General features: G+C 47.9%; 10 protein-coding genes across 10 annotated transcripts; 3 read left to right on the top strand and 7 right to left on the bottom strand.

The window, feature by feature from the left end:
• Window positions 1-7: 7 nt before the first annotated feature.
• Window positions 8-1,824, bottom strand: ONS95_000118 (uncharacterized protein; the record flags this gene model as incomplete). Its single annotated transcript, XM_058493257.1, has 4 exons — window positions 8-682; window positions 736-1,108; window positions 1,176-1,267; window positions 1,531-1,824. The coding sequence occupies 4 exons, from the start codon at window positions 1,822-1,824 to the stop codon at window positions 8-10; spliced, it is 1,434 nt and encodes a 477-aa protein (XP_058363457.1).
• A 679-nt stretch (window positions 1,825-2,503) lies between these two features.
• On the bottom strand, window positions 2,504-3,604 carry ONS95_000117 (uncharacterized protein; the record flags this gene model as incomplete). The annotated part of the gene is made up of 1 exon (XM_058493256.1): window positions 2,504-3,604. The coding sequence occupies one exon, from the start codon at window positions 3,602-3,604 to the stop codon at window positions 2,504-2,506; it is 1,101 nt and encodes a 366-aa protein (XP_058363456.1).
• Window positions 3,605-3,673: 69 nt separating this feature from the next.
• ONS95_000116 (uncharacterized protein) lies at window positions 3,674-4,807 on the bottom strand (the record flags this gene model as incomplete). The annotated part of the gene is made up of 4 exons (XM_058493255.1): window positions 3,674-4,025; window positions 4,077-4,476; window positions 4,542-4,634; window positions 4,693-4,807. 4 exons carry the CDS (start codon window positions 4,805-4,807, stop codon window positions 3,674-3,676), a joined length of 960 nt encoding a protein of 319 aa, XP_058363455.1.
• Window positions 4,808-5,337: 530 nt separating this feature from the next.
• Window positions 5,338-7,177, top strand: ONS95_000115 (uncharacterized protein). The gene is made up of 3 exons (XM_058493254.1): window positions 5,338-5,778; window positions 5,825-6,064; window positions 6,113-7,177. The coding sequence occupies exons 1-3, from the start codon at window positions 5,576-5,578 to the stop codon at window positions 7,095-7,097; spliced, it is 1,428 nt and encodes a 475-aa protein (XP_058363454.1). The 5' UTR covers window positions 5,338-5,575; the 3' UTR covers window positions 7,098-7,177.
• A 1,334-nt stretch (window positions 7,178-8,511) lies between these two features.
• Window positions 8,512-9,579, bottom strand: RPL23A (60S ribosomal protein L23A; the record flags this gene model as incomplete). Its single annotated transcript, XM_058493253.1, has 4 exons — window positions 9,284-9,579; window positions 8,826-9,072; window positions 8,615-8,692; window positions 8,512-8,544 (listed from the first exon to the last, which is right to left on the bottom strand). Exons 1-4 carry the CDS (start codon window positions 9,301-9,303, stop codon window positions 8,512-8,514), a joined length of 378 nt encoding a protein of 125 aa, XP_058363453.1. The 5' UTR covers window positions 9,304-9,579.
• A 556-nt stretch (window positions 9,580-10,135) lies between these two features.
• RPD3 (histone deacetylase) lies at window positions 10,136-12,489 on the bottom strand (the record flags this gene model as incomplete). Its single annotated transcript, XM_058493252.1, has 4 exons — window positions 10,136-10,972; window positions 11,020-11,561; window positions 11,611-11,911; window positions 12,295-12,489. 4 exons carry the CDS (start codon window positions 12,487-12,489, stop codon window positions 10,136-10,138), a joined length of 1,875 nt encoding a protein of 624 aa, XP_058363452.1.
• A 637-nt stretch (window positions 12,490-13,126) lies between these two features.
• Window positions 13,127-16,217, top strand: RPN11 (multicatalytic endopeptidase; the record flags this gene model as incomplete). The annotated part of the gene is made up of 3 exons (XM_058493251.1): window positions 13,127-13,198; window positions 13,275-13,528; window positions 13,580-16,217. 3 exons carry the CDS (start codon window positions 13,127-13,129, stop codon window positions 14,265-14,267), a joined length of 1,014 nt encoding a protein of 337 aa, XP_058363451.1. The 3' UTR covers window positions 14,268-16,217.
• A 2,052-nt stretch (window positions 16,218-18,269) lies between these two features.
• ONS95_000111 (uncharacterized protein) lies at window positions 18,270-19,101 on the top strand (the record flags this gene model as incomplete). Its single annotated transcript, XM_058493250.1, has 2 exons — window positions 18,270-18,412; window positions 18,462-19,101. 2 exons carry the CDS (start codon window positions 18,270-18,272, stop codon window positions 19,099-19,101), a joined length of 783 nt encoding a protein of 260 aa, XP_058363450.1.
• Window positions 19,102-21,639: 2,538 nt separating this feature from the next.
• Window positions 21,640-21,846, bottom strand: ONS95_000110 (uncharacterized protein; the record flags this gene model as incomplete). The annotated part of the gene is made up of 1 exon (XM_058493249.1): window positions 21,640-21,846. The coding sequence occupies one exon, from the start codon at window positions 21,844-21,846 to the stop codon at window positions 21,640-21,642; it is 207 nt and encodes a 68-aa protein (XP_058363449.1).
• Window positions 21,847-22,753: 907 nt separating this feature from the next.
• On the bottom strand, window positions 22,754-24,526 carry TIM50 (mitochondrial inner membrane protein required for protein import; the record flags this gene model as incomplete). Its single annotated transcript, XM_058493248.1, has 2 exons — window positions 22,754-23,344; window positions 23,393-24,526. 2 exons carry the CDS (start codon window positions 24,524-24,526, stop codon window positions 22,754-22,756), a joined length of 1,725 nt encoding a protein of 574 aa, XP_058363448.1.
• Between the last annotated feature and the right edge of the window lie 327 nt (window positions 24,527-24,853).

Below are 24,853 nucleotides of genomic sequence, written 5' to 3'. Positions count from 1 at the left end.
ATCCTCATCACAACCCCACCTTCTTATCTACCTCCTCCAATGTTGCCACCGAAAATCCCTTCTCCTCATCATCCTCCACCAAGCTTTCCTGGGACAGCAACTTCTTCGATGCAGACACAATACCCAAGATCGAAGAGTTCGATCTAAAAGCTTCATCCAGCTCTTCCAAACTCCTGCCCATAGTCTCCGGGTAGAAGAAATAAAATGTGACCGGAATGCAGAGACCGATAACGGTATACAAGATGTAGTACCTGTATCCAATGTCGGCGATCGCTACAGGCGTGATGAGCGTAACGACCAGATTCCACAGCCAGTGATTCGCAGTCGATATACTCGCCATCGCTACTCTCAACCTGATAGGTGCAACATCAGTGCAGTACAAGAAGTTGGCTCCGAGGAAACCAATGGGAATGAAGAAATTGAACATGTAGATGAAGAATACTGCTGCGATGCCAGCGCTCTTGTTCTCGGTGCCGAATGATGTGGCAATGCACAGGGACAGCATGCAAAGTGCCATTCCTGCCCCGCTGACCATCAATAGAGCTCTTCGGCCGAAGCGATCGACTGTAAAGAAGGCCACGAAGCAGGATAGAAATTTCCAGGTGAGTGTTCCTCCAGACAGGATACGAGAAGTCTGCGAAGGAAGTCCGAGATTCTCCTGGAAAATGACAGTTGAATAGACCTAGAGATAATGTCAGGTATTATTATATGACTTGAATATTCAACGTACCTCACCGAGATAAGATTCCCGCCACTCATCTGCTGACAAAGCTGCAAGAATATACAAAGCATGAAGCGATAAAAGAGCTTCTCTTCTCCCATGGTGAAGATATCGCTAAGCTTTGCAGCGGTATGAGAGGACTGTTCAAGTGTGGATTCGATAGCGGAAATCTCTTGAGCGATACCAGCCGAGGTGGGAGGCAGATCTTTGAGAGCAGATAAGGCGTGGATCGCCTCTTCGCGGCGGCTGACTCGGAGGAGCCACCGTGGAGACTCGGGGAGGAAGAATATGACCGACATGAGGAGCATTGAGACGACACTTGGGATTGCTAGGGGTAGTCGCCAGGGAATGGATCCTGTTTTGATTTGGAAAAAAGCCAAGATTGATCTTTCAAGAAGGGGTTAGTCAGGTTTCTTGAGAGTGACGGAAAGCCAGTGGAGGGTCTTGAACTTACCCATGCTGCTGAAAGACAACCGAAGCTGATAAACAAACCATCCAAAACAACATGCTTCCCACGATTCTTTGGCGGCGAGCATTCAGATTGCCCTGAGTAACGGTCGAGTTAGTGATCGTTGTTTTGTAGATGTTTGGAGAAGCGAGTTTGACATGTTTGCAGAAGGTCTTGTGATATTCGGAGCAGGAAGAAATGGATATCCCCTGGTACTTACAGACAGGAGCAGTAGCACTAAGAATCCCAACCCCAAACCCGAGTATGACTCTACCAACAATGAACTGCGGCAATCCAAAGCTAGCTGTCTGTAGGACTTCTCCGATCAAAGTCATTGTGGCAGCAATGAAAATAAGTTTACGTCTGCCAAGTATATCTCCGAGGCGAGAACAAGATAGGGCACCAAAGAGTGCTCCCATGGTAAAAGTAGAACAACTACGCTCTGTAATGTCGAGTGTTGAGATTTCTCGTGGCCGTGTGTATGAATAGTGTCGATCTCGGGGAATGTCTTCGTCCAGTCGGTCACGGACAAAAGTCCACCAACTCCAGACTGATTGTAGCCGAAGAGGAAGAAGGCAGGAGCGACAGCGAGGAAGATTTGGGCAACAGATAGCTTGTGGCCTCTCGAGCCAAGATAAGAAGGAGAAGTGTCCATTTTGGCGAGAATATGATGTAACTTCTGTGTGTTACAAAAGCCGAATGACAAGAGTTTTTGATGTGAGGAATGAATTGGAAGACTGAGAAGTGTCCATGGGGAAGAGGAATTTATAAAAGATTGTTTTTACACCATGGCCTGTCACCCCAGAATTTGCTGACAGGTGTTACCGACGGGGGGAATTGCGGAGTAGCGTCCTGAACATCAGATCAGGCAAGTCATAGCCTGCTTTCTCGGGGGATTCAGTTCGTAGTTTCATACCAGACGGGGATATGTCGTGAAATTTGTGGAGAGAATGGACATCGTACGGCGAAACTGATCAAAGCCGTTCTCGCTATAACGCCTATTCCGAGACTAGAGACGGATCTTGCTATCCGTGACACTTAACGGATTCGATGCTTAACCCACGCTACCTTTCGCTCAGAGGATGACTGTGGTTGGCCAAAACATGTTGTTCGCGAACCAATGGTAGAAAATACTTGAGGGGAGTCTCCCCGCCATTTTCTGGTGTGCTGATCACAAAGTGATCCGGGGTATGTGTCTTCACAGTTGCAATCACCCACGACTGGTCGATAATCTTTGCAACCTATTCGAATCCTTAAGCTGGCAGAATAAGTTTGAGAGTGTACAAGTTTATGCCTTTCTCCGAATCGCTACTCGTACTGCCGGATGGCATAGATCAATGAGGTTGATTGAGGTCAAGCATGACATCTCCCATCATGTCATCTACGGACGGCAAAAAATTCCACAGACTGTCATACATCTGATTAAAGTAGTCAATGCCACCTCCAAGTCCCCACGGGAAATTAGGATCCAAAAATGTGGCTTGTTCTTGAGGAGCTTGCAATCCCAATTGGATTGAAGGAGTAACAACATCATTATGCTGACCACGGCTATCGGGATGGTATGCTGGGGCTGTATAACTCGGAGCAGGGTTGCAAGCCCACTGTGAGGAGTCATTTTGGTGACTTGAAGACGCTGCGGGTGACCCTGAAATGTCAGGGATTTGGGATGTAATCGCAGAGAGGTGCCGGAGAACCCAAGCTGCATGGGATAGGGGTTGGTTGTATCTTGTACCTATCGCCCCTTCCTCAGGTGTTGGCCTCTTGTAGAAAATCGATTTTTCGAGGTGCTCAAGGAGAGAGGCTGCGGACTCGACAGGACTCTTATAATCAAGGGCTGATGAAGGCGTATACCAGACAGCAAATAGATTCAAGATACCGCATTGAAATACTATGCTGGGCCCAATCGGTAAGGCGTAAAACAATCGTCTTTCTGATGTTGACATAATCAAAAGTTGAATTAGTGCAGATGCCGCTTTCGAATATATCCCAAGACTATCCTTGAACTTTGGCTCTGTTGGCTCGAAAGTCAGAGCAGGTCGGTGGATATATATCACAGCAAGCCGATACATTGCATGGAGCCACAGTGAAGAAAAGTCCCAGCTAGGAGCATCATTTTCACGTTCACTGGGGTCCCAAAGTTCTCCTATTACTGGCTCAGCAAGAGAGAGCCACATAGATAGTTCTCTGTCCAGGGAAACCATCGCGTCCTCAGCATTTCGTCTGCGGGTGGTGGTATAAAGGTCCTTCAAAACCATAGACAGTATTTTCGACAACCGTACATAGACCAAAAAGGATGCAAATCGAGTCTGTTCGCCGGGTAGCGGAAGTGGGAGTTGGGTAAGCGATATATTACCAATGTCGCAATCGATCGGGAGATCATTGTCGTCATCCTCATCTTGGATGATCTTTGGTAGTCCGTAATGCAGACTGATCATCACATCGAATGAGTAAATTGTCCACCAGACCCGCTTCCTGACTTCGGTCTCTCCCACGCAAAATTCGAATCACCTCGCGTGTCGATGAAGACCGAGGGATTGGGCCAGTCTTACCACAGTTCCCATCATCTGCACAATCAGATGGTGACGCGACGATTGCTGTAAGAAGACGATCAAAAGAAGAAGGCCCTGGAGGCTCGAAAGATCGCCAGTTGAGGCAACATAATTCTGTAGTCCAAGGGAAAAGCTGTAGAAAGTATCTGCCTTGCTTTCACTGCCAACTTCAGGAGGCTCCATGATGGCAAGAATGAGATACAACTGGTAAAGGGCGGTTTTATCTTCCACGGCTTCTTCCCTGTAGATCTGATTTAAGACGAATTCCATGCTGGAGACGGATTGCTTCCTTGTGAATATGGGATAACTAAGATTGGAAGTATTAGCCCCATTATTTATCCGCCTGGGCTTGACCTACATGTTCGCCCATCTCTCGAAAAACAAAACGGTCTGATGTATATAGTGCTGTTTGGACATTGGAAACCACTCCTTCCGGTAGTTTTCATCATAATCTTGCACTTGTTCCCTGGCATGGGAGCCCGGAAGGAGGTAGAGACTAAAAACAACTTCTGGAAAATTCTCTTTGGAGTGAAAAAGCTCCTGGTACTTTTGCTGCGCCGTTAATGTGAAATGGACTCCTGTTGTAGTGCCCGCAAACTGATCTACCCCGTCCTCCGCAGAAACAAGGCGACCCAGGTGTCTGGTAATAGGACCAGCCGTATTGCGATGTGGTGGACGCCGAACGCTCGAGCTTATTGCAGATCTAGTCGTCACCTGTGGGTGAGCCTGCTGTTCTTGTACTGAAGAACTGCACTGATCTAGACGAATCAGTTCGGATTTCCTTCACAAAACCGATTGCCATAAAGCGTGGAGCTTCACATACTCAGTGTGGTTGTTGTCTCGTTACTTGATTGCACTTGGCGGCGGAGTTCTGTGACTTCTTTCTGTAGTCGCTGAATCATCTCATCCTTCGAATCTGCGTGGCTAAATAGCCAATCAGCAAAGTACTATATTCTGAAACATGGCTTTCTCACCCCCGTCTTTTGGTTTTCCGTTGAAGTTGAGCTGAGAATGTGCATGTCCTTTGAAGCCGCTTGCAATTTGAGCACTGCCTCGGTCAACATCGCTTAAGACGCAGTCGCGAGCCATATAGTTTTTGAATCAGTCACCTACAGCCGGAAGTTTGCCATCACATTTTACTTTGCGTCTATATGTCCCATAAACCTCTCCGTACATCTAGAGTTGGATTCCGCTCTTCTTACTTCCTACAATCATCACTTCTCTTCGAATTAGCTACAATTCGAGATTCTGGTGTCCAGTCAAGTGGGACGTGATGTATCATTTTGCAACATACCAAACTTGAGCTGATGTTTCTCGCGCGCCATCCTAGGGACTTGTTATGCTCGCCATGGCACTTAGTCAAACAAGAACGCTGGCCGTGAGACCATACTTGCGGGTGGCGCTATGGACAGCTATTCCGGAGTACGGGGGAGCACGGTATATTGCGGTGCATTAGTGTTCTAGGATTGGAAAATTGTAAGGCGTCGTGGACGGCGTCGTCAAATGAGAAGCTGTATGCAAGCATAAGTGATGTTGCCATGAGAGGCATGAGCGGAATAAGAGGAGGACCGAAGGCGGGGAGGCTAGTGGGCTAGCAAGACATCACGGGTTAAGAGCTTATTCCGAACCTCAACGGATGCTCCACATCGTCTCCCTGAATCCAGGATTCGGCTTCTTCGATAGAGTGGCGTCTTGGATGGGTGTATGCTGTAATATTTAATTCAAGAAGAAGTAGGTTGAATAGGTAAGGAGCACAGAGCAGCACTGTTTCCTTACAAAAATCTTGTTCCATTTCTCACATCGTTTGACCTTCCCTTCTTCTATCTTCCTCAACAGCCACCACTCCAACCAAACATCATGAATTGCAGTGCTGTTGACTCAAGAGTGTTCAGAAATCTCTTTGGCACACAAGAGATTCGAGATGTGTTCTCTGATACATCATACGTCCAGTGCATGATCGATGCCGAGACGGCACTCGGCCGAGCTCAATCAAAGGTCGGCATTATCCCCAAGAATGTTGGAGAGACCATCACCAAAAAATGCGATATCAAGAAGATAGAGTAAGCCTCCAAGCAAATTTCGTGTTTCAAGTCTGACTGGGTGTAGTTTTGAACGTCTAGCAAATGAGACAGATATTGTTGGCTATCCAGTCCTGCCACTTGTTCGTCAGCTGGTGGAAATGTGCCCCGTGGAAGAAGCGGGCTACATCCACTGGGGGGCCACGACTCAAGATATCATGGATATCGCTTCTATATTGCAAATGAGAAGTGGTCTCAAAATTGTCAGGAGGCAATTGGAAGAGTTGATATACACACTCACCCAATTATCGAGGCAGTATCGAGATACGTATGTCCACTTGCACCAGTTGTAGTGATTGCAATTGACAATTGAAAGGCCTATGGCAGGAAGAACACATCTACAGCATGCATTACCCGTAACATTTGGTTACAAATGTGCAGTGTATCTCTCTTCTATTCAGCGCCACTACGAACGTCTAGACCAGCTCGAGACCCGCTGCCTCCTTGTGCAATTTGGAGGTGCCGCCGGAAGTCTGGCATCACTTGGTAATGAAGGAGTAGGCATTAAAGTTCGAAAAGAGCTTGCTATGGAACTTCAGCTTCAAGACCCATCAATCACGTGGCACGTGGCACGAGACTCCGTAGCTGAGATCCAGAACTTCCTCGCACTAGTCGGAGGATCCCTCGGAAAGCTTGCACTTGATATCATTATCATGTCATCCAATGAGCTCGGCGAGGTTTCTGAACCTTTCGTACCGCATCGTGGGGCCTCATCTACCATGCCTCAAAAGCGGAATCCCATTTCGAGCGAGGTGATCCTGGCAGCTTCCAAGGTTCTGAGAGCAAATGCTGGATTGGTACTTGATGGCATGGTCAGCGACTTTGAGAGAGCTAGTGGACCATGGCATTTGGAGTGGGTCGCAATTCCAGAGTCTTTCATCATGGCATCTGGAGCGTTACATCAAACGATATTCGCTATGAGCGGATTAGTTGTCAATGTTGATGCTATGCTTGACAACCTGAACTCAATGAGAGGGTTGATCGTAGCAGAAGCTGTGATGATGGAACTTGCTCAGTCTTTTGGTCGAAATCCAGCACACGATATTGTCTATGAGGCTTGCAAGGAGAGCATTGAGACCAAAGTGGCCCTCATTGATATCTTGCTGAAGGATGAGAAGGTGAAGGAGAAAGTTGAAGAACAAAAGCTTAGGGACTTGTGTGATCCAAGGCAGTATCTGGGAGGAGCTGCGGAAATGACAGACGCTGTTATCGCGACTCGGGGGAACTGGGGAAGCACGCTTAAGAAAAGAAATGGTGTCAACGGTATAAATGGCGTCAATGGTGTCAATGGTTTCCACTAGATGTGTTCTCTCTCTTTACGAGTTTCAGCGAAAGATTTGTATGTATTGTATAGAATGAAAAGAGCGATATTATTCCGAGAAGCATGTTACTGGTCTTGTCTCTTGCACCGCCGGTGGAATGTGGTCGTAAATTGTGTTGCATGACAACCTTCACAATGCCTTCATCAAATTCAATGTTACAAATCAGCAAGGAGACATGAGCTAACGTGATCAGAATCCACCTCGGCGAAGAAATAGGAGCAGTGAGCAGGGAGAATGGCAAAACAAGACTGCGTCAATTCCACCAGATAAATAATGCTTGTTAAACTGAGATGCATATACTTTAAATGAGGAACAGAAGAGATTTCTATTAGCCGATCACTCTACCAGTTAGTGTGGGATCCGTCTACCGCAATTCTGCTCCCCACTGACAATCGCAATCTTTATAATGGCCATATAGCCAAGAATTGAACCATATGGCTAGAAGATGCTGTCACTGTTTTATTTTTTTCTGTTTCAAGTCTGGGAGCAAAGCACTGACCCAGAACCTGCCGTATAGCTCTGGAAGAGAAGCCTGGTCTCCACCTCTACAATGCCGATCCCCATGCCAAAGATAAAGGGAAAGACTCCATGTCTTGTGTCCAAGGCGCCAAAAGTATTTACCAATTTCCGAAACGTGTTGAGAGGAGCATTGCTTCCAGGTAATCCCGCCTCAGTCCCTTCCCGCAATGTAGAAGTACCTACGAACAGAAGCCAAACATACTCTCCTGTACTTGATGAATCCTTGAAGCTTTACTGAAGTGGCTTGGCTTCATTCAGTGGTTAGTGACAACAACTACGTGTAGGAGTAAAGAATTAGAGCCCAGGACCCCTGTAGGAACGCACTTGCAAATAGAGCCAATGAAAGAGACTAGCAATGAAACAAGTCTGTAGCAAAGAGTAGGAAGTTTTTTGGTATGGCGGAAGGTACAGAACTGGCTGGGCAAGACACACGTAAGCTCCAGGACGCTGTTTGAAGGAATATGGAGGTCTGGCAGGATTTAGCCTCATAGGGAATGTCCTTCGGAACCAGAAAGTCGTGGGCTAGGCTCCAGATATGTTTAAATGTTGCAAATTCACCACCAAAGCCTTTTTCGGTGTCGGATGACACCCAGGCCTCGTCCTGTTTCGATTCCTTGACACTTGCCAAATGCATTACCCAATGCATGGAACCATATCCCATATTCCGGATCCGCAAATTTTCGGCCTGCCCTACCATTCCCAGCATCGGTTCATCCCAGGTCACATTTTGAAAAAGTCGTAGGTAGGTAGGTTTTTTAGGATATCTTCAAGTTCCCTGTGGAATGCGTCAAATTTTTGTTGTTGTGATCGCTATCGTGAGAACCATGCAACAGCAAACCCATGTCCATGCCCAAACCCCGAAAGAAACAACCCTTTACATGACGACACCGGAGTTGCTGGCAATACGCTGGGAATTGTGTTAGTTCCGTATTTCCTTGCAGGCTTGTTTGCGTGTAGGTGAACAGGAGTGAACTTACTGGCCAGAGCTCAGCAGCCTCCTTTCCGACTGGTCCTGTAATAGCAGATCCCTTCATCTCTCCCTTTGGGTTGACGATCTGTAGAAAATTTGTCAGTAAAACCTCAAGATCAAATGTCCGCACCAATCTCGCGAACACAGGCTCCCTAAACCCCACTGCCAGCCTTTGCAGAATCCTCCAAGTATTGGTATGGATGAAATCCAGCACTCACCACACCAGCGTTGTCCTCGAAGTACAAGAAGACACCATCAGTTCGTCTCCATGGCTTGCTTTGTCTGACGATAACAGCAGGCATGACCTTCTTTCTCAGCTCAGGCTTTCCCTTCTTGACTGTGGCCATAACCATATCTCCGACACCGCCGGCTGGCAGTCTGTTGAGACGCGCACCGATACCCTTGACTGAGATGATGTACAAGTTACGTGCTCCGGAGTTATCGCAGCAGTTCATCACGGCACCACTATTCCTCCGTTAGCCAGCCTTCTTTGCAATTGCTTTCCTTCCTCGTTTATCCGCTTCGATTCGATATAATGCCTCGTATCCATGATTCTGCATATCCATGCGCTATGCCACCCTCATCTTCAGATCCAGCTTCTCCTTCAATTCCAGCTGCGGATCCAAGTTCGCTCCAAGAAAGGGTGTGGTATAGGGATTTCGAGGTCAAAACGTACACTGGGAGACCGAGAGTCATCTTAAGCTTGCCACCAGGGGCACCACGTCTATTTCACGTCAGTAACATTCCTTCGATCCAATTCACCTTCTCCCCTCTCCGTCTTTCCATCAATCCCTCCATTATTCCGTGCCATCATCCCCCAATCAATTCGCATTGATTGCGACGGCGCCAACTGCAGCAGAAGAAAAGGGAGCATAGGGGCGAACATACGAGATCTTTGCCATCTTATCGGTGGATCTTTGAAATTTGCGAGGAAGTCAAAGATGTGGTGTTGTCGTTGAAGAAAATCGAGGGTTCGTCGTCGCGAAATTCGGCTGGGTTGAATGGAATTTCCGGACTGTGGAAAGCCCTAATCGCTTAAGCGAGCCCACTAAAATTTAAGCTCCAATTGGCGCAAACGACTGGAAAAATTATCAGGATGATGAGAATTGGATTGCATTATAGTTCTACACCAAGCCCCTGGCTGAATTGTTTTAAGTGTCATAGGTGCTATTGTAGAAATGACCTTTTAGTTGCGAGTCCCATCCAGAAATGTTTCTGGGAATTTGAGGATTTTGATCTGAGGCATCCCAAAACAGCCCACCAGGACGAAAGTAAGTCAAACGGAGAATGGCATTTGTATTTGATCGATTTATTGCGGTTCATCTGGAGGTCTACATTAAAAAAAATAACTCAAATCTCAATGATACCTGGTATGAACGTTGCATCTATCCTGGTCGCCGCCTAACCTTTTGGCCATGACTCCAAACTCCATGCGCCTTGCTCAAAGGTACAAATACACGCGAATCGGCTATGCTCTATGTCGCTAGTCCTTTAATCCATGGACTTGAACGTGATAGAGAGCGCCTTCTCATGGTTCAGCCTCCGCAACGCTGGCTTTTCGTTCCATGATCTCGGCATTGACCTCAGCATTCGCCTCTGTAACCGCTTCTGCGACCGACTCTGGCGCCTCGCTGGGCTTTGGCGGCTCATCCGCTGGAATCTCGGCTTCGGCAGGCTCAGTCTCTCCTTCCTGTTTGACTTGGGCTGGCTCTGGTTCAGCGGGCTTGGCAACGGTCTCCACAGTCGGGACTGTAGCTGGAGCTGGTGATGGAGCGGCAGGTGATTTGACAGGTTCAGCTGGACCATCAGTCATGTCGATATCTCCTTCGGTATCAACGACAGGTTTAGGTGTGTCGGCTCGTGATGGTGCATTGGATCCTACTTCGGCAGAGAGCGTGGTAGGTAGTTGTGCCACTGGAGGTGATGGAGGCGTTGGGGGAGCGGGTGTGACGACGCCACTGTCCATGTCAACGTCGGAAGCAGCAGTGTTCTCGTTCTGATAGTCCATAATATTTCGTCGCTTGCTTGCACCATCTTGTGGGCGAACACCATTCTTGTAATTCTCCTCTTCATCTTCACTCTCATCAAGCTCGTCATCTCGAGCGATACGCTGATCGTTGCGTCGCTTCGAAGATCGCGTATCGATATTCTCGTCCTCATCCATGTCATCAAGGATGTCCTCGTCCTCGTCGACGCCTCCAGTCATGGTGGTGCGAGGGACATCGGTCATTTGAACTGAAGGAGCATGGGCTGTTTCCTTGAGATTCTCAATGACTTGGATCTTGATCTTCTCCAGGTAGTCCTTTGAGTTGGCGTTGTCCATATTTGAGGCACGGACATCCAGCTCATAATCAGGGCCATAGTACTGAAAGTTGTCAGAAAAGTGTCATGAGACTAGAAATTTGAACTTACCTCGTAGTACTCGTTGTATGGTAGGGTTGAGTCGAGTTCCTCACCAACGAGTATGCCGGTTTCGTAAGCCCAGGTACGAGCTACGTTGCGCATGGTATATCCACCACCGCCAAGGACAAGGGTAGGGAGGTTGAAGCTCTTGACGAACTTCACGCAATTGGCATGGCCTCTCATGCTAAGGTTGAAGCATCCAAGGCGATCGCCAGACAAGCTGTCACCACCACATTGAAGGACGACAGCCTCTGGCTGGTAGTAATCCATGACGGCCTTGATGACTGGCTCGAAGATGGACTTGTAGGTGGTGTCATCAATGCCATCGCGGAGTGGGAAATTGACGGCGTAGTTCTTGCCTTGGCCAACACCAATGTCGCGAAGTTCACCAGTTCCTGGGAAGTACTCGCCATACTTGTGGAAGGAGACTGTCATGACACGATCGGTGGTGTAGAAAGCCTCCTCAACACCATCACCGTGATGGACGTCGATGTCAATGTAGAGGACTCGCTTCTTGAATCGTAAAAGCTCAATGATGCCCAGAACGATATCTATAAAGAAATCAGCGCACGTCGATTTGCTCTTTGACTTTTCACATACCGTTAACATAGCAGAAACCGCTCGCCTCGCTCTTCTTTGCGTGATGGAGACCACCAGCCCAATTGATCGCAATATCACACTTGCCACGATTGAGACGCGCAGCACCTTCCATACTACCACCAGCACTAATACCGCAGAACTCGAAGAGACCGTCGAAGACAGGACAATCATCACCAACATTGTACTTTCCTTGCTCCTTGGAGAAGGTGTCCATATTGTCCGGAGTAACCTTTTGGAGGAAATCGATGTACTCGTCGGTGTGGAATTGGGTCATCTCATGTCGAGTAGCAGGTTTCGCTCGCTGAGAACATGATTAGCAAGAGAGGTTTAGATAAAGTACGGCCCAAGAGCTCCAAAGACAAAATGACATAACATAGATTTCCTTGAAAGTGAACTCCACTGCACCACCGAGCCATCCACCTCAAATGCCAGAAATGGGTAAAGAAGATACGAGTTGCACGCAGCATATAAGCCAGATAGTCCTCCCTTGTCTGCGACGCGTCCACCGTTAATCGTAGAAGAGTCAGTTGGGAAGGAAATGCGACCGAGGAAAACTCCAAATTCTGGAAGAGCCTGCCAAAGATTTGACAATGGCATAATGGAAGCCGAGCACAGAGAGGCCGTATGGAATACTAATTCGAAAAATACTAAAGGATCCTGAAGGGACTGAGGCTTCCAACTTACGTAGATTTCCATGTGCTTGTAAGTGCCGTAGTTCATGATCAAGCTGTGCGCCAACCTGATTCTGTGCGGCTTCATAGGATGGCCAGCAACGTATGCGTAGTTTCCAACATCAGAATCGTAGAAATATGCAACCCTCTTCTTGTCATCTCCGCTCTTGAAGTTCGGCGCATCGAGGGGCGCGAACGAGGAAGTCATCGTGAGGAACTGCTGGAGGTGTAACCACTTTGGAAAGAAAGTTTGAACGATGTGAAATGTATTCTGGATGGGAAAACGAACTGACTCAACGGAAGTCGAGACGCAGAATAGTGTGGTTTTGTTGGTGTGAAAATGGAACGGGGAGGGGAAAGAAGAAGATGGAGAAGCTCTGGGAGAGATCAGAACGCCGGCCTCCTGGACTGCATGAGCTTGGGCGGCCGGCCTTTACCGAATGGGGCATAATGCCTGCCATTCACTTCAACGGTTCACCTTTCCAAATCCTTGAATGAGAGAAGATTTTTGAATATACGTTTGTCAAAGGCAAGAAGCTACTAACTTCCTTGTTCCTAGATGTGTTTCCATAAAATGATCGGATGATTTCATGTCATAGGTCCTACCAAGCAAAAACCCGTAGACGAGGCTGAAAACCCAAGGCTGCGATCATGTGATGAGCTAACTTCGCGCTAAACTCCAAATTGATTCGCAGCAACTCGCGTCTCTGAACTGCCTGGCTGGAGAGCTCCAACTGAAGCATCAACAGAACCAGCGAGAAGTTGTGGCAACGAAATTGACGACTCACGAACAAAATTTTCCCCATCAAACATCTCAACCTCCATAATCATATACAACCGTCAAGATGGATAGGTTAAATCGCATGTTGGCTTCGGCTGGGAATATGGGCGGACTCAACAGCGCTGCACCCGGATCTGTAAGCTATGCAGACTACATTGCAGCTTCAAAGAAGCTTCGGAATGGGCTGCAGCTAATCTATATTTTCTCGGTAGGATAACACAACTTTGATCGATAACTCCGAAACCGTCTACATTTCCTCCCTTGCGCTTTTAAAGATGCTGCGACACGGCAGGGCTGGAGTACCTATGGAAGTTATGGGTCTGATGCTGGGAGAGTTCGTAGACGACTTCACAGTACGAGTGGTCGATGTTTTTGCTATGCCGCAGAGTGGTACCGGTGTCAGTGTCGAGGCTGTTGACCCTGTGTTTCAAACGAAGATGATGGATATGTTAAGGCAAACTGGACGGTAAGGATATTGATCACAACAAACTTCCGCATATTCTGACAAGATCTGCAGACCAGAAACTGTTGTTGGATGGTACCATTCGCATCCTGGATTTGGCTGCTGGCTCTCTTCGGTCGATATCAATACCCAACAATCCTTTGAGCAGTTGACACCTCGAGCCGTCGCAGTTGTTGTTGACCCCATTCAATCCGTCAAGGGCAAGGTCGTCATTGATGCTTTCCGCCTTATCAACCCACAGTCACTCATGCTCGGCCAAGAACCCCGCCAAAGTACATCTAACTTGGGACATCTCAACAAGCCTTCCATTCAAGCGCTCATCCACGGATTAAACAGACACTACTACAGCATTGGCATCAACTACCGCAAGACCGCGTTAGAGGAGAACATGTTGATGAACCTACACAAGCACGTTTGGACCGAGGGCCTCCAGATGGACGATTTCCGCGTCGAAGGTGGCCGCAATAACGAGCGCTTAAAGAAGCTGGTGGGGCTCGCGGAGGGATATGAGAAGAGAGTGAAGGAGGAAACAGAACTTACAAAAGACCAGCTGAAGACGAGATATGTTGGAAAGGTGGACCCAAAGAAGCACTTGGAGGACGTCGGACAACAGCTCATCGAAGACAACATCGTATCCGTCTCAAGACAGATGATCGATAAAGAGGCTTCTGCTCCGAAGGAGAAGTCTGATGCGAACGGGCATGCAAACGGTGATGCTATGGATGTGGAGGAGGAGCTATAATGATATCTGCATTACACTGTATTGTACTATAGGCGTTTGGTTCTCTCTAGCATCAGGTAGAACTCTATGCAAGGCGTGGTTCATTGGGTGCTAGAGTCAATATCAGGAGCATTTGCGGAGTTCTGAGTACATCGCCTTATCTTGTCAGTTGGTGAGCTTCTGCGAAATCTAGTTGCATCCTTCTTCCCCACTGATTTAGTCGATTCCCTCTGCACTGTTTCTGGTTCCAATTGCTTCTCGCTGTTTTACGGTTGTTATTACAGCACAATGGCGATCCCAAAAGAGACTGATAAGGGCCGATCGTCTTCTCCTCCCTTTTCAGCGTTCTTTTGATTATGGTTTGAGTACATTTCATCTGGGTGAGTTTGGGTTTGGGCATCAATGGGCTTGAATCGTCCCTTCCTCGTTTGGCAAGAGGAGCGCTTGCCGAAACTCAATTTGTCCAACCTTGAGTTGAGTCGAGTCTTATTTCAACCTCGACTTGTTTCGAGTTCAGTCGTACGAATTGTTCCAATTTCAATTTTTTGTTCGGTTTTCAAGACTGAATCTCATTGTCTGTCATAAGCACCTCTGGTCTATTTCTTACACTTGGCTAGAGCTGTGCTTTCTTAGAGTGCAAGGCCGTGACGTATTGCTTATGAGACCGTCAAGTCTGTATACCAATGCGACATTCGAAATCAGTTTCTTTGCACTCCATCTATGGAGGATCAATGCACTGCATACTGCATTTGCTGGGCTCCTCACACAGTGAGCAGGTTGGTAGTGCTTCTTTCTATAAACCATGATGAGCAAGTGTTTACCTCGCTAGGGCGTTGAGCCGACCACGAAGCCCAACATATGTTCCTAAAATATTCCTTCACAGATAACCAAGTTCAAGATGTCATGGCTGATCTCTAGTGGGCTTGGGGAGCTATCACCTACTTGAAAGATTTCAGGGTCACACCTGCAACGACCACCAGTTAGACCGCGCTTTGGGGACAATTGCACTTTGGCCACTATGTCCAGCCTCGTGGTAAAGTCCCGAAAAGCCATCTGTCGTTTTAACATTCCTCGACGCACACAAACTATGTGTGAACAACGCAGCTTCGTCATGGAGACGCCGGTGAGGTATGTGCCCTTGGGCAGGGATAAAATACAGCTGGGAGCGCGTGTGTCGGTCTTAGATTCAATATTGGGGACGACAAGCTTTGCCGTCCAGTACTCCAATTTCGTTTCACTTGCCAGCGGATAAGTCAGTTGCAGGAGCTGGTATGAATTCAATCACCCTGGCATCATGGATATTTGATAAACCGTCAGCTCTGCAAGCATTTGCACTTTGTTCATCCCCGTCATACAGACCGAGCTTCACCGGATATCGATTTCACGTCGAAGCGAACAAATGCACTTTTGCAACCTGCCTCATGGGTCGAAGTCGATGCGCTTGAAACTTCGATCCTTCCAGTGCAGCCTTCTGCAAAGTCTAGAAAGCTACATGTACCATTCAACGGCGATTACAATAATGCCAGCTTCGGAATCGTCATTGCATGGACAAATCATCCATCTAAAGGAGAAGTATCAAGGCTGTCTGTCAAGGGCTCCGATAGCTTGCATGTCTACTCCCGCATTTCCGGATCTACAAATTGTTCTCCAGTACACCGTACTCAGACACGATTGGAGCCAAGTCGGGAGAAACTGATCTGACTGCAGGGCTGAGGCGTGTCTTCCAAATTGCTTCCATGCAACCTTCCATGCAGTCACCTTTTTCAGCTCCAGCACGAACTTGAAACATTATGCCGATGCGCGCGGCTTTTTTCCCTAGATGAGCAAAGATAGATGAAAGTGTTGCTGACTGCAGGAAGAAACTCCTGCTCCGAATTTTAGGTCAAGGTTGATGGAAACTGCATGAGCGTCTCGCTTGGGAGGGGCTGTAGGCGGGAAGCCACGCTGCCACGGTTCAAATCTTCATCATCCTTGTCCCGGAAGGCTCAGCCGGTCTCCTGGATTTTGCTCTCATCGGTCTCAGTGTCGACTAGGTACGTACCAGGCTACCAGCGATCTGAATGTCTCATTCAGCCATTGTTGAAACTGCATTACGGGCTTGAGCACAAATCAGCTACAACTGCAGTCATTATCGTCAATGGAACAATGCAAATATCGTCTTAGATAGGCTTGAGGCAAGGGACAAGCTCGACCTGCTCATTTCCATTCGACAAACAGTCGCCAATTCATTTCTGACAGCTCAGAGCGGAAGACGGGAAATATTGAACATGCATCGATATAACCATCTCATCGGTGCCAATACCCCGGCCGCTTCTCCACCAAATCGATGAGTTTCTTTTTCCATCAGACCCAGGTATCTGGTCAGTATGGTTTCCCACGTGGGCCTTCTCCTTCATTGGACAGCCCCCTTCAAAAGCGCCATCAACTTATGTAAAAACAGCTTGGGCTCGTAAGACGTGCCCTTTCCTGGTTTCCAGCATCAAATGTTACGAGTATGAACAGCAACCCGTCGATTTCGTCGGCTGGCAAGGCATGACACTATTAGCGCCGTGCAACAAGATGCATATTGACCAGCGCCGTATTGCGGGCGAGTGCAGAGTACTCAACATCATCTAGAACTTGGCAATTGCCAAACCGGCTTCAGTAAAGATTCGGGTTTGTCCTCAGCCGTCAGGGATTAAACGCCATTTCGCTCGAGTTACAGTCTAGGCACTCGTCTTTTCTTTTCGACTTGCTCGAGGATGTGCCAAGATAAATTGCGCAAGCCAGGGTACATTTGTGGTATCTACTGCTGTGGAAATCCCCTAATATCTGTACGTCGTCGTATTTGTTTATTTTGAAAGCAGCTCTATCGACCCATTACGCAAGTAGGGGACCATAAAGCCTAGCGCAGGGTGCGGACAAAGTCCTTGTCGGGAGCAACACCGAGTATGCTTGCTTTTTCTATCGTCTCCGCACCATCCATGCCTTCTGTTTTCCGGCTCCAGAGATCCTCGTCCCGGCCGAATGGCACGGGCTTGCTTTTTTCTCCAGCGGCTGCGTCGGTTCAGAAGGTTCATTTGACAGCTTGACATGCAGCCGTTTGGGACGACCCGAATTAATTCATAAGCCACCACCCAACACTTTGGCATGCTTATTGGATCGTCATCATACATGATCATGCCCCTGCATTCTGATGAACCCCCCAGCTGGAACTGCTTGCGATTGATTGAGGGCACTGACAAGACTCGTATGGCGACAGGTGTTTAGATGCCCCGTCTCGAGGTTCAAAAGCTGGGACAACATCAGAGAGGGGCTTCTGCTCCGTATGTTCCAACCCTTGCATTTCCCCCGCCCATGCAAGCCACAACCTGACGCTCTTCTGATTCTGAAGTCCCAGGAGTGCATCGTCGATCTACTCAGCACCGGACGATTTTACAATAATCAAGTATCCCAACTTGCAATGAAGGCTAGAGATAGCTCGCCGTTTTCGGTCTCTGAGTCTTTGGCCTCATCCAACGATTCCATCCTAGCCAGGAATCTTTTCCCTTAAATCATATATGCCGACGTCAACTTGTTTGATGAAAGGCCACCCACTCCCTCGGGTCGCATTTGGTTGCTGCAGGTCTACCATGTCGCTGGGTCGGCATCTTCATTTGTTGGTGACCATCCCACATGTAGACGAGCTCTACCTTCAAGGTTTATCTTTCGTACCATTATCCAACCAGGTTGCTTGCATTCATCAAAGCATTCTGCTGTTTCGTCTCTTCCCCTCTGTTCCTTGACAGTTCCCTTGCCGCTTATGTCCCGTGTTATGCACGTTCATTTGTATCTGGTCAAGTCTCTTCCCCCAACATCAACCCAAGATCTGGTCTTTTTCCGAAGCGCTACAATGCTCCGCTACAGATCCCTGTCCTCCAAGACGCTGAGACCATCAGTAGCCACATATATCAAACCCAAATCACCACCAATCTGTCTCCTCCCCCGGTTTAACTTTCCAGCACCAAACAAGCTTACTTTCTGGTTCTTCTTTCGACGTGCAGTATGGAAATCCATACGCTTGAGTTGACCGAGGAAGACATCCTGAGCATCCATCGATACTATATTACATGTCTTTACCTCGAAGACAAAAAGACGGATGTAGAAATCGTTGCGCACCTCTACGAGCAATACAAGCTACAAATCACGTGGGTCAACACACTATCCTTCCTTGGGGCTCTCGCTGATCCATCACAGGCTCACTCAGATTCGAAAATGTATAGAGGACTGGAAGTTGGAGCTTCCTGTGTCACTAGAGCCTAAACCAGAAGAACAAAAGGACCTAGATAGTGACTCGGATGGCAGTTGGGTCGTTATTCCCTCCACGACGGCTCCCTCAGTACCGACAAACAAGACATACACGCCTAGCGATCCCAAGCTCATGTCACTCTACACGAAACGTCCTTTACCCTCACTCCCAACCTCAAAGTCAAGTCCAAAGATGGACTCCAAATCCAGAGTCCGCAAAAGACAAGCTCCAAATACCGATAAAGTCAAAGGTGTCTGCCACCACGGTGGCGGATCTTCTGACACGCATGAAGTTGAGACGACATTGACATCGGTACCAAATGGGCCAACTCAGATGGAGCTATACGTTGATGACGATCAAGACTACGAGCGCGTTGCTCAGGGTCTTAGAAGCTCGGCTTTCGCAAGAGCGGGGCAGTACAAGGAGGGAATGTCTCGTCACCATAGTGTTCTCAAGCTTGCGAAGAGACCGATGGAGACCAGCAGGGACAAGAAAGACAAAGGGAAAGGAAAAGGAAAAGCAATCGAGCGACAACAGAGGAGACCGACCAATGAACAGGTAGAACGCGAGATGAGCCACGAGTCATGACTTGTAGATGGATTTGGAAAAGTTGGTTTTGTGTTTCATATGCTTGCTTTTAATTTATCTGTTTTTGTTCATTTAGATTTAGTGATGGAATTAATATGGGTCGGCGTTCAGAGGAGCGCTGTGTAAAGTAGGGAGCATGGGACTTGATCTGGGGCAAAGATACCATGGCGTTAGATTTTATATGAGCGAATGTCATGTCTCTTCTTCTTTGGATTGTTATTATTCGTTTCTCATTATCTTTTGACATGTTGTCGGTATCTTCTCCTTCGCTCGCAATCTTTCATCATTTCTTGTCAAGTCGATTTTCTCTGATAATTGTACCAAGCTCTCAGAGCATCAGCCACGCTGTAACACCTCTTCGTGGTGTACCGACTTTCTACTTTCAAGTAAATCAATTAACCGGTCAATAACTCAGTCTTTTTAATACCATCAAACATAGTCTCACACTTCAACGTCGCTCATCTAGTCTCCCTCGTTCCTGTCGACCGGAGAAGGTCGGATTCTAGCACAAACATTCGCAACACCAAGATGTGTCGCACTTGAACTGCCTGCCATCACAAAGTTGTTAGCAAAATTTTCTGAGTTGACTCTCAAGTCTACCTTAAGTTTCAACTTCAATCTGGCCCTCCGTTTTGAACAAGTTTCAATGCGGATCTTCGTCACAACCTCACCATCTCCTTTCCAGTCTCCTCTGCCACATCTCCATCTACCTATCTGGGTTCTTCCTTCCCATACTTTTCACCTCACCTCATCCCATTTCACGGACCTCCATTTCCTCCTTTTTCTCCTCTTCTTCTCTCACACCCTCCTCACCCTCTCACAAATTTACATGTCTCGCTCCCCTCCTTCTCTAATATCCTCATTTCCATACACCACCGGCACTCACGACAACAAAAAATAAGGAGAGGAAAAGACTCACTCATAACCAGTCAACGAATCACAACTACTGCAGTACCCGTAGTCGAAACACGGTTTTCGACATCCTTCTTCGCAGACGTAATTCACTGTTTCTGAAGTTTCTAAGGTTTCTGAGACCAAGGGTGGGGAGGGGGATGCGATGTCATGGCTGTTGTGGTCTTCTGCCGGGAGGGCGAGTGCGGAGGTTAGACATAGGAGGGTGGTGGTGAGGAAGATGAGGGACAGGAAGGGTGCGAGGCGAGGCATTGTGTGTGCGGGACGTGTCTGGAAGGAATTTGTTGATGGGGCAGAGATAATTTTGAGGTCTCGGAATGTAGAAACTTTTTAGAAAATATGAGGTAAGGGTTTGCGAGAGAAGCCATATGTAAGTACAACTCCCCGCCCCCACATGCGACCTACTCGTTGGTTGACATAGAGTTTGTTGGACGTCAGCGGGGCCTATCAGAAGACTTCGGATCCTTCTGTTATATGCTGTGTACATATGCAGAGATCATCAGATCCGGTGTACAATGAACTTTGGTCTGATCGGTGTACCTGTGCCTCGACTGTGCTTTGGCTAAAGTGACCGGTTTCCTATGGACACATGTACATGTGCGGGTAAAGAGCTGCCGAGCGGTGCCGGTCAAATGACGATCTTATGCATGCAAAAGAACACTTGGATTCTACGGTGTGTTTGCTAGGAAACACTTCGGATGTGAAGTGGAGTAGATTGTGTTGCTATGCATTGCTTGAAGGAAGAAACAAAGCGGAACACCGTCTATTGCCCATGAGGCGCGACGAGGTGAGTGCCGATATATGCCACGAGGCTCCTTTGTGAGATGTGAAAGGGAGGTGAGGCTTGGGAAGATATGCAGAGATGTTGATACGTTGTGTATGGAGATACAGATCTTGGATGCGATCGTGGCAGTGGGTAGCTGCATGCCTGGTTTTGACTTTTGGTCAAGGAAAAGGGCTACAATTGCTTATTCCGTCAGTATTCCTGGTATTACTTAAAAATTAAAATGCTCGAAGTGAAACTCGAGGAGTGGATGTAGCTGCTTACCTTGGAAGTACTAACTCTGATGGGAGTGACAGGAACAGAAGTTCTAATAATTTTCTTCTCCAAATTTGGATTTAAACGGCTTAGTCACGAGAACAAGTTTCTTTGCTCATTACATTTCATTATCATTAGATGCTCCCAGAGTTTTTCTCATGTTTCTCTCCCAATCGATACCATATTTTGTGTTTCCCTATGCCTTGACTATTTTCATAATCCAACCGAGATATCGAAAAGACGCCGCCGCCTAATCAACTCCGCATATCTCCTAATCCGCACCCATTCATTCTTTCCCTCATAGTCATCAAACTTACTTCATTGCTGAATATCTCTTCTCTCTTAAACTTCTCACGGCCAACACTTGGGATGAAGGAAGAGACTTCGCGTGCGTGTCGCTTAAGGACAAGCAACACACTCGCAGCAAGGATTCGAGACGCATTGGAACTGCCTACTCATACCACCCATGTCAGCCAATCGGTCCATAGCTAATCTGCCCTCTCATTTGCCTTACTTAAGCTTCCTCCTAATCCATACCTTCTCTTTCTCCAATCATAAGAATCTAAAAAAAGTATCTGGAACGAGACTCACATCCACGGGTCTGCAATAGTCGCACAGCTATCGCAATACGCCTTCATGTTGTTATAGCAGGACCTCACGCAGCGACAAGGTGTCGCGGCTCCGTCTTCAATGGCGATGATCTCGTTGGCGAGATCAGCTGGAGCTGGAGTGGGAGATGTGATAGCTGTGGTGAGGAGGAGGGTGAGGGCGAAGAGCGGAGAGAAGATATGCATCTTGGTAAGATTTGGGCAGGTGGAGTTGAGAGGAGGTTCAAAAGATAAGTGGGAGCTATTTGGGATAGGAGACAGGATTTGAAATGATTTGAGATTGATGACAAGGTTGACGCTGACGGAACCCAGATACTCAAAACAAAACAAGAACCAAGCTCGCTATTATCTTGTTCGCGACGTCCACGTCCTATACTCAGCAAGGTAAGGTTTGGAATTGACAGCGCATAGATTACCACAGAAGAGATACAATGACGCTGGTCATCTGTGATAGTTAGAAGCATCAAAAGTGGAGGGGCAGATGATGAGGTTGATACACCTAGACGAAGATGCATGTGTTGTAGCCAAGGATAACCAGGACCGATTACAGCCACGAGGTCAGCATCCTGCAAGGAGCCGCATCTATATGTAACAACCCCTCATCGGCCTTTGACTGTACCCCCTGCGCCACTTCATCACTATGGCTATGTTGTGGTCAGGATGTTTTTCCTCGTGACGGAGCATGGAAATGGGACAGTCAAATATCGGAACAAAACTTGAGTTTCCCTCGCATTTGTTGTTTCGTTCGACTTTATTCATGACACTATTGTACAACTATTCTGCCTGAAATCGGATTACAGACAGATAGATAAGCGGCCGAGCAGGCGAAACGGATACCAATCGAGTGATAAATCCAATCCGAAGTCAACGTCGCCGCCTAATATGTGTACCCACACATAAACACACCCCACGCTCGCTATGCGAAGACCAGAACGTTTCGAGAGAAGAGATGCGAGCTGGTGCTCTTGAGACCAGCACCGTCCGTCGAAAAATCATACACAAGTGCATCTCCAGACACTGCCTGCACTCCCTCCTCAATTACACTAACACCAACCCCATTTTGCCCGCAGACCGCTCATTCGGCTTTGACAATCTATTTCGAACCGCCAAACCATCCCGAGAAGCCCGATTTCATGGCCTTGGTCGCTTCCTCCTTAGCTCTCTCCTCGAGGGCCGCTTCTTCCTTCAACCATTTCTCCCCGTTCTCTCGGATCTCTTTCTCTAATGCCTCGTAGTTTCGCTGTCCTCTCTCTCGAGCTTGATCTTGCAGCATCTTGCCCTGTGCGAATGCCTCGGCTGGTGTCTGGTCCGCGGGATCCATCATCATGCTCTGGTGCTTGATGCCTAGCGCGTTACCCAGGAATCCCACACCTGAATGCTTAGGGCGCTTCTTCCTTTCTTCCTCTACTTGCGCCAGGAACTTCTTGCGGGCAATGGCTTCGCGGCGGGCAAATTCGGTGGGGATGTGCTGTCCGTCAAAAGACGAAATGGCTTTCCGTACGTCAGAGTAGGCCATTGTGTGGATGTATTCTAAGAAGGGGATCAGGGAAACGAGTTCTTTGTCTTGAACATTGCCCTCCCATGGCTTGAGCACGATGGCGTTCTCGGGTTGTTTTTGGACGTGAGAGGATTTGGTGTCCAGGATGATTACTTTCGAGAGGTCGCGGTTAAGATATTCGAGATCCTGCAAATGTTAGTGAAGCCCAGCTTAGTCTCATAGTAGAGAACATACCTTGATGTATTCTCCATTCTCATAGCGTGTGGCTTCGCGGAAAAGAGGCCAAGTAACGATATGGTATGGATCTAACTTTCGAATAATAGGTTCTGCTACAGCCCAAGGTTGACTTGTGAAAATGACCAACTCATAATATTGGCTCAGGTATCGCAAGAAGTAATCAACTCCAGGTCGTTTCGCCATTCTCCATCCGTGTTCTCTTGTCCATTCGCTGTGAATGAGAAGATCCTCCATACTCAGTACCAAGGTATATGGGCGCTCAAAAATTGGGTCTGGATCTGGTAGAAGCTTTCGGAAAGCTGGTTCGTTATAGTAGTTCAATTGATCTCCCAACCGAGCCTTTGCCCGAGCCCACATCAATCCTACGCCCCACCCTGACGGCGCGTCTGGGTGTGCTTTTTCCTCCTCTTCCGTCTCCCAATTTCGTCCGAGGAAAACTGTTCCGGTTGCTGACAAGATGGCAAACATGGCGTACATGTAGTTTGCGAATCTTAACCGCTTCTTCTCTGATGAAGAGACATATGCTGAGGCTGGGAGCTCTCCACGCCCTCGTCCACCTCCCCCTGGAGCTTCTGGTTCCTCCGCTTCTGTAAGGTTCAACTTTAGTGGCGACTTTGAAGTGCTGCCTGTAGTTTCGTATTCCAAGGTCGATGGTATTCCTCTCGTAAGATCTGGTAAAGGCTGGCTTGGGGCTTGCCTTTCTGCCGGGTCAATAGCGAACTCGGAGGATGCTTGAGGAGCTGTGTTTCCTGACGAGGAAGCTCCAGTCTCGAATTCCGCTTGCTTCTCAGAGAATTCCTTCTCTTCACCTTTACTTGAAGCAGGCTTGAAGGCTCCTGCGCCAGCTCCTGCAGCTCCTGCAGCGCCTTTGCCAACCTCGGGCTTTCTTGCAAAATCAGGTCGTCTGTCCACACTCTTGGGAGGTTGTTGACTCGAAGTTGCAGCAGGGCCCGCTGGCTTTCCTATGGGAGTATTCGAAGAGTCTGCTGGCTTCTTTGGTCCGTGATTGGGCGGTCGATTATTGCGTGCCATCGACCGAGTCCATACTGTTGATGAGGCTATCCGGTATGTTGCTGCCGTCGTCCTTAACCCGGGGGTTTGCAACGCACGAAGAGCTGCTCTGGCCAACATGATGAAAGACAAACAAAATTATAATACACAGCTATTTTCAATTAAGAAGATAGGCTGGCTGGTTGTGTGGTTGGCAGAATAATATTCGAGCTGTTGCGTGAGGCCCGTCCAGAAATCTTTCTGGGCAGATGCGTCTAGATCAGAAGTGGTTAGTTCGAGATACTAGCTCCGAGCTCGTGAGAGAAGTATAAATCTGCGAGTCGTCCTTGAACCTTCTTCTTTCACTAAAGTTGCAGCGCGAATAAATTTGACTCGGACTCCCAATTTCTTCCATGGACATGAGCTGAACGTCGTGCGAGATCAAATGGCATGCTCAAGAATTGGATA

This window comes from Cadophora gregata, assembly GCF_030347475.1.
Source record: "Cadophora gregata isolate MNR1 chromosome Unknown scaffold_1, whole genome shotgun sequence".
In the NCBI taxonomy this organism is placed as follows: Eukaryota; Fungi; Ascomycota; class Leotiomycetes; order Helotiales; family Ploettnerulaceae; genus Cadophora; species Cadophora gregata.
This window is presented reverse-complemented; position numbering and strand designations above follow the sequence as displayed.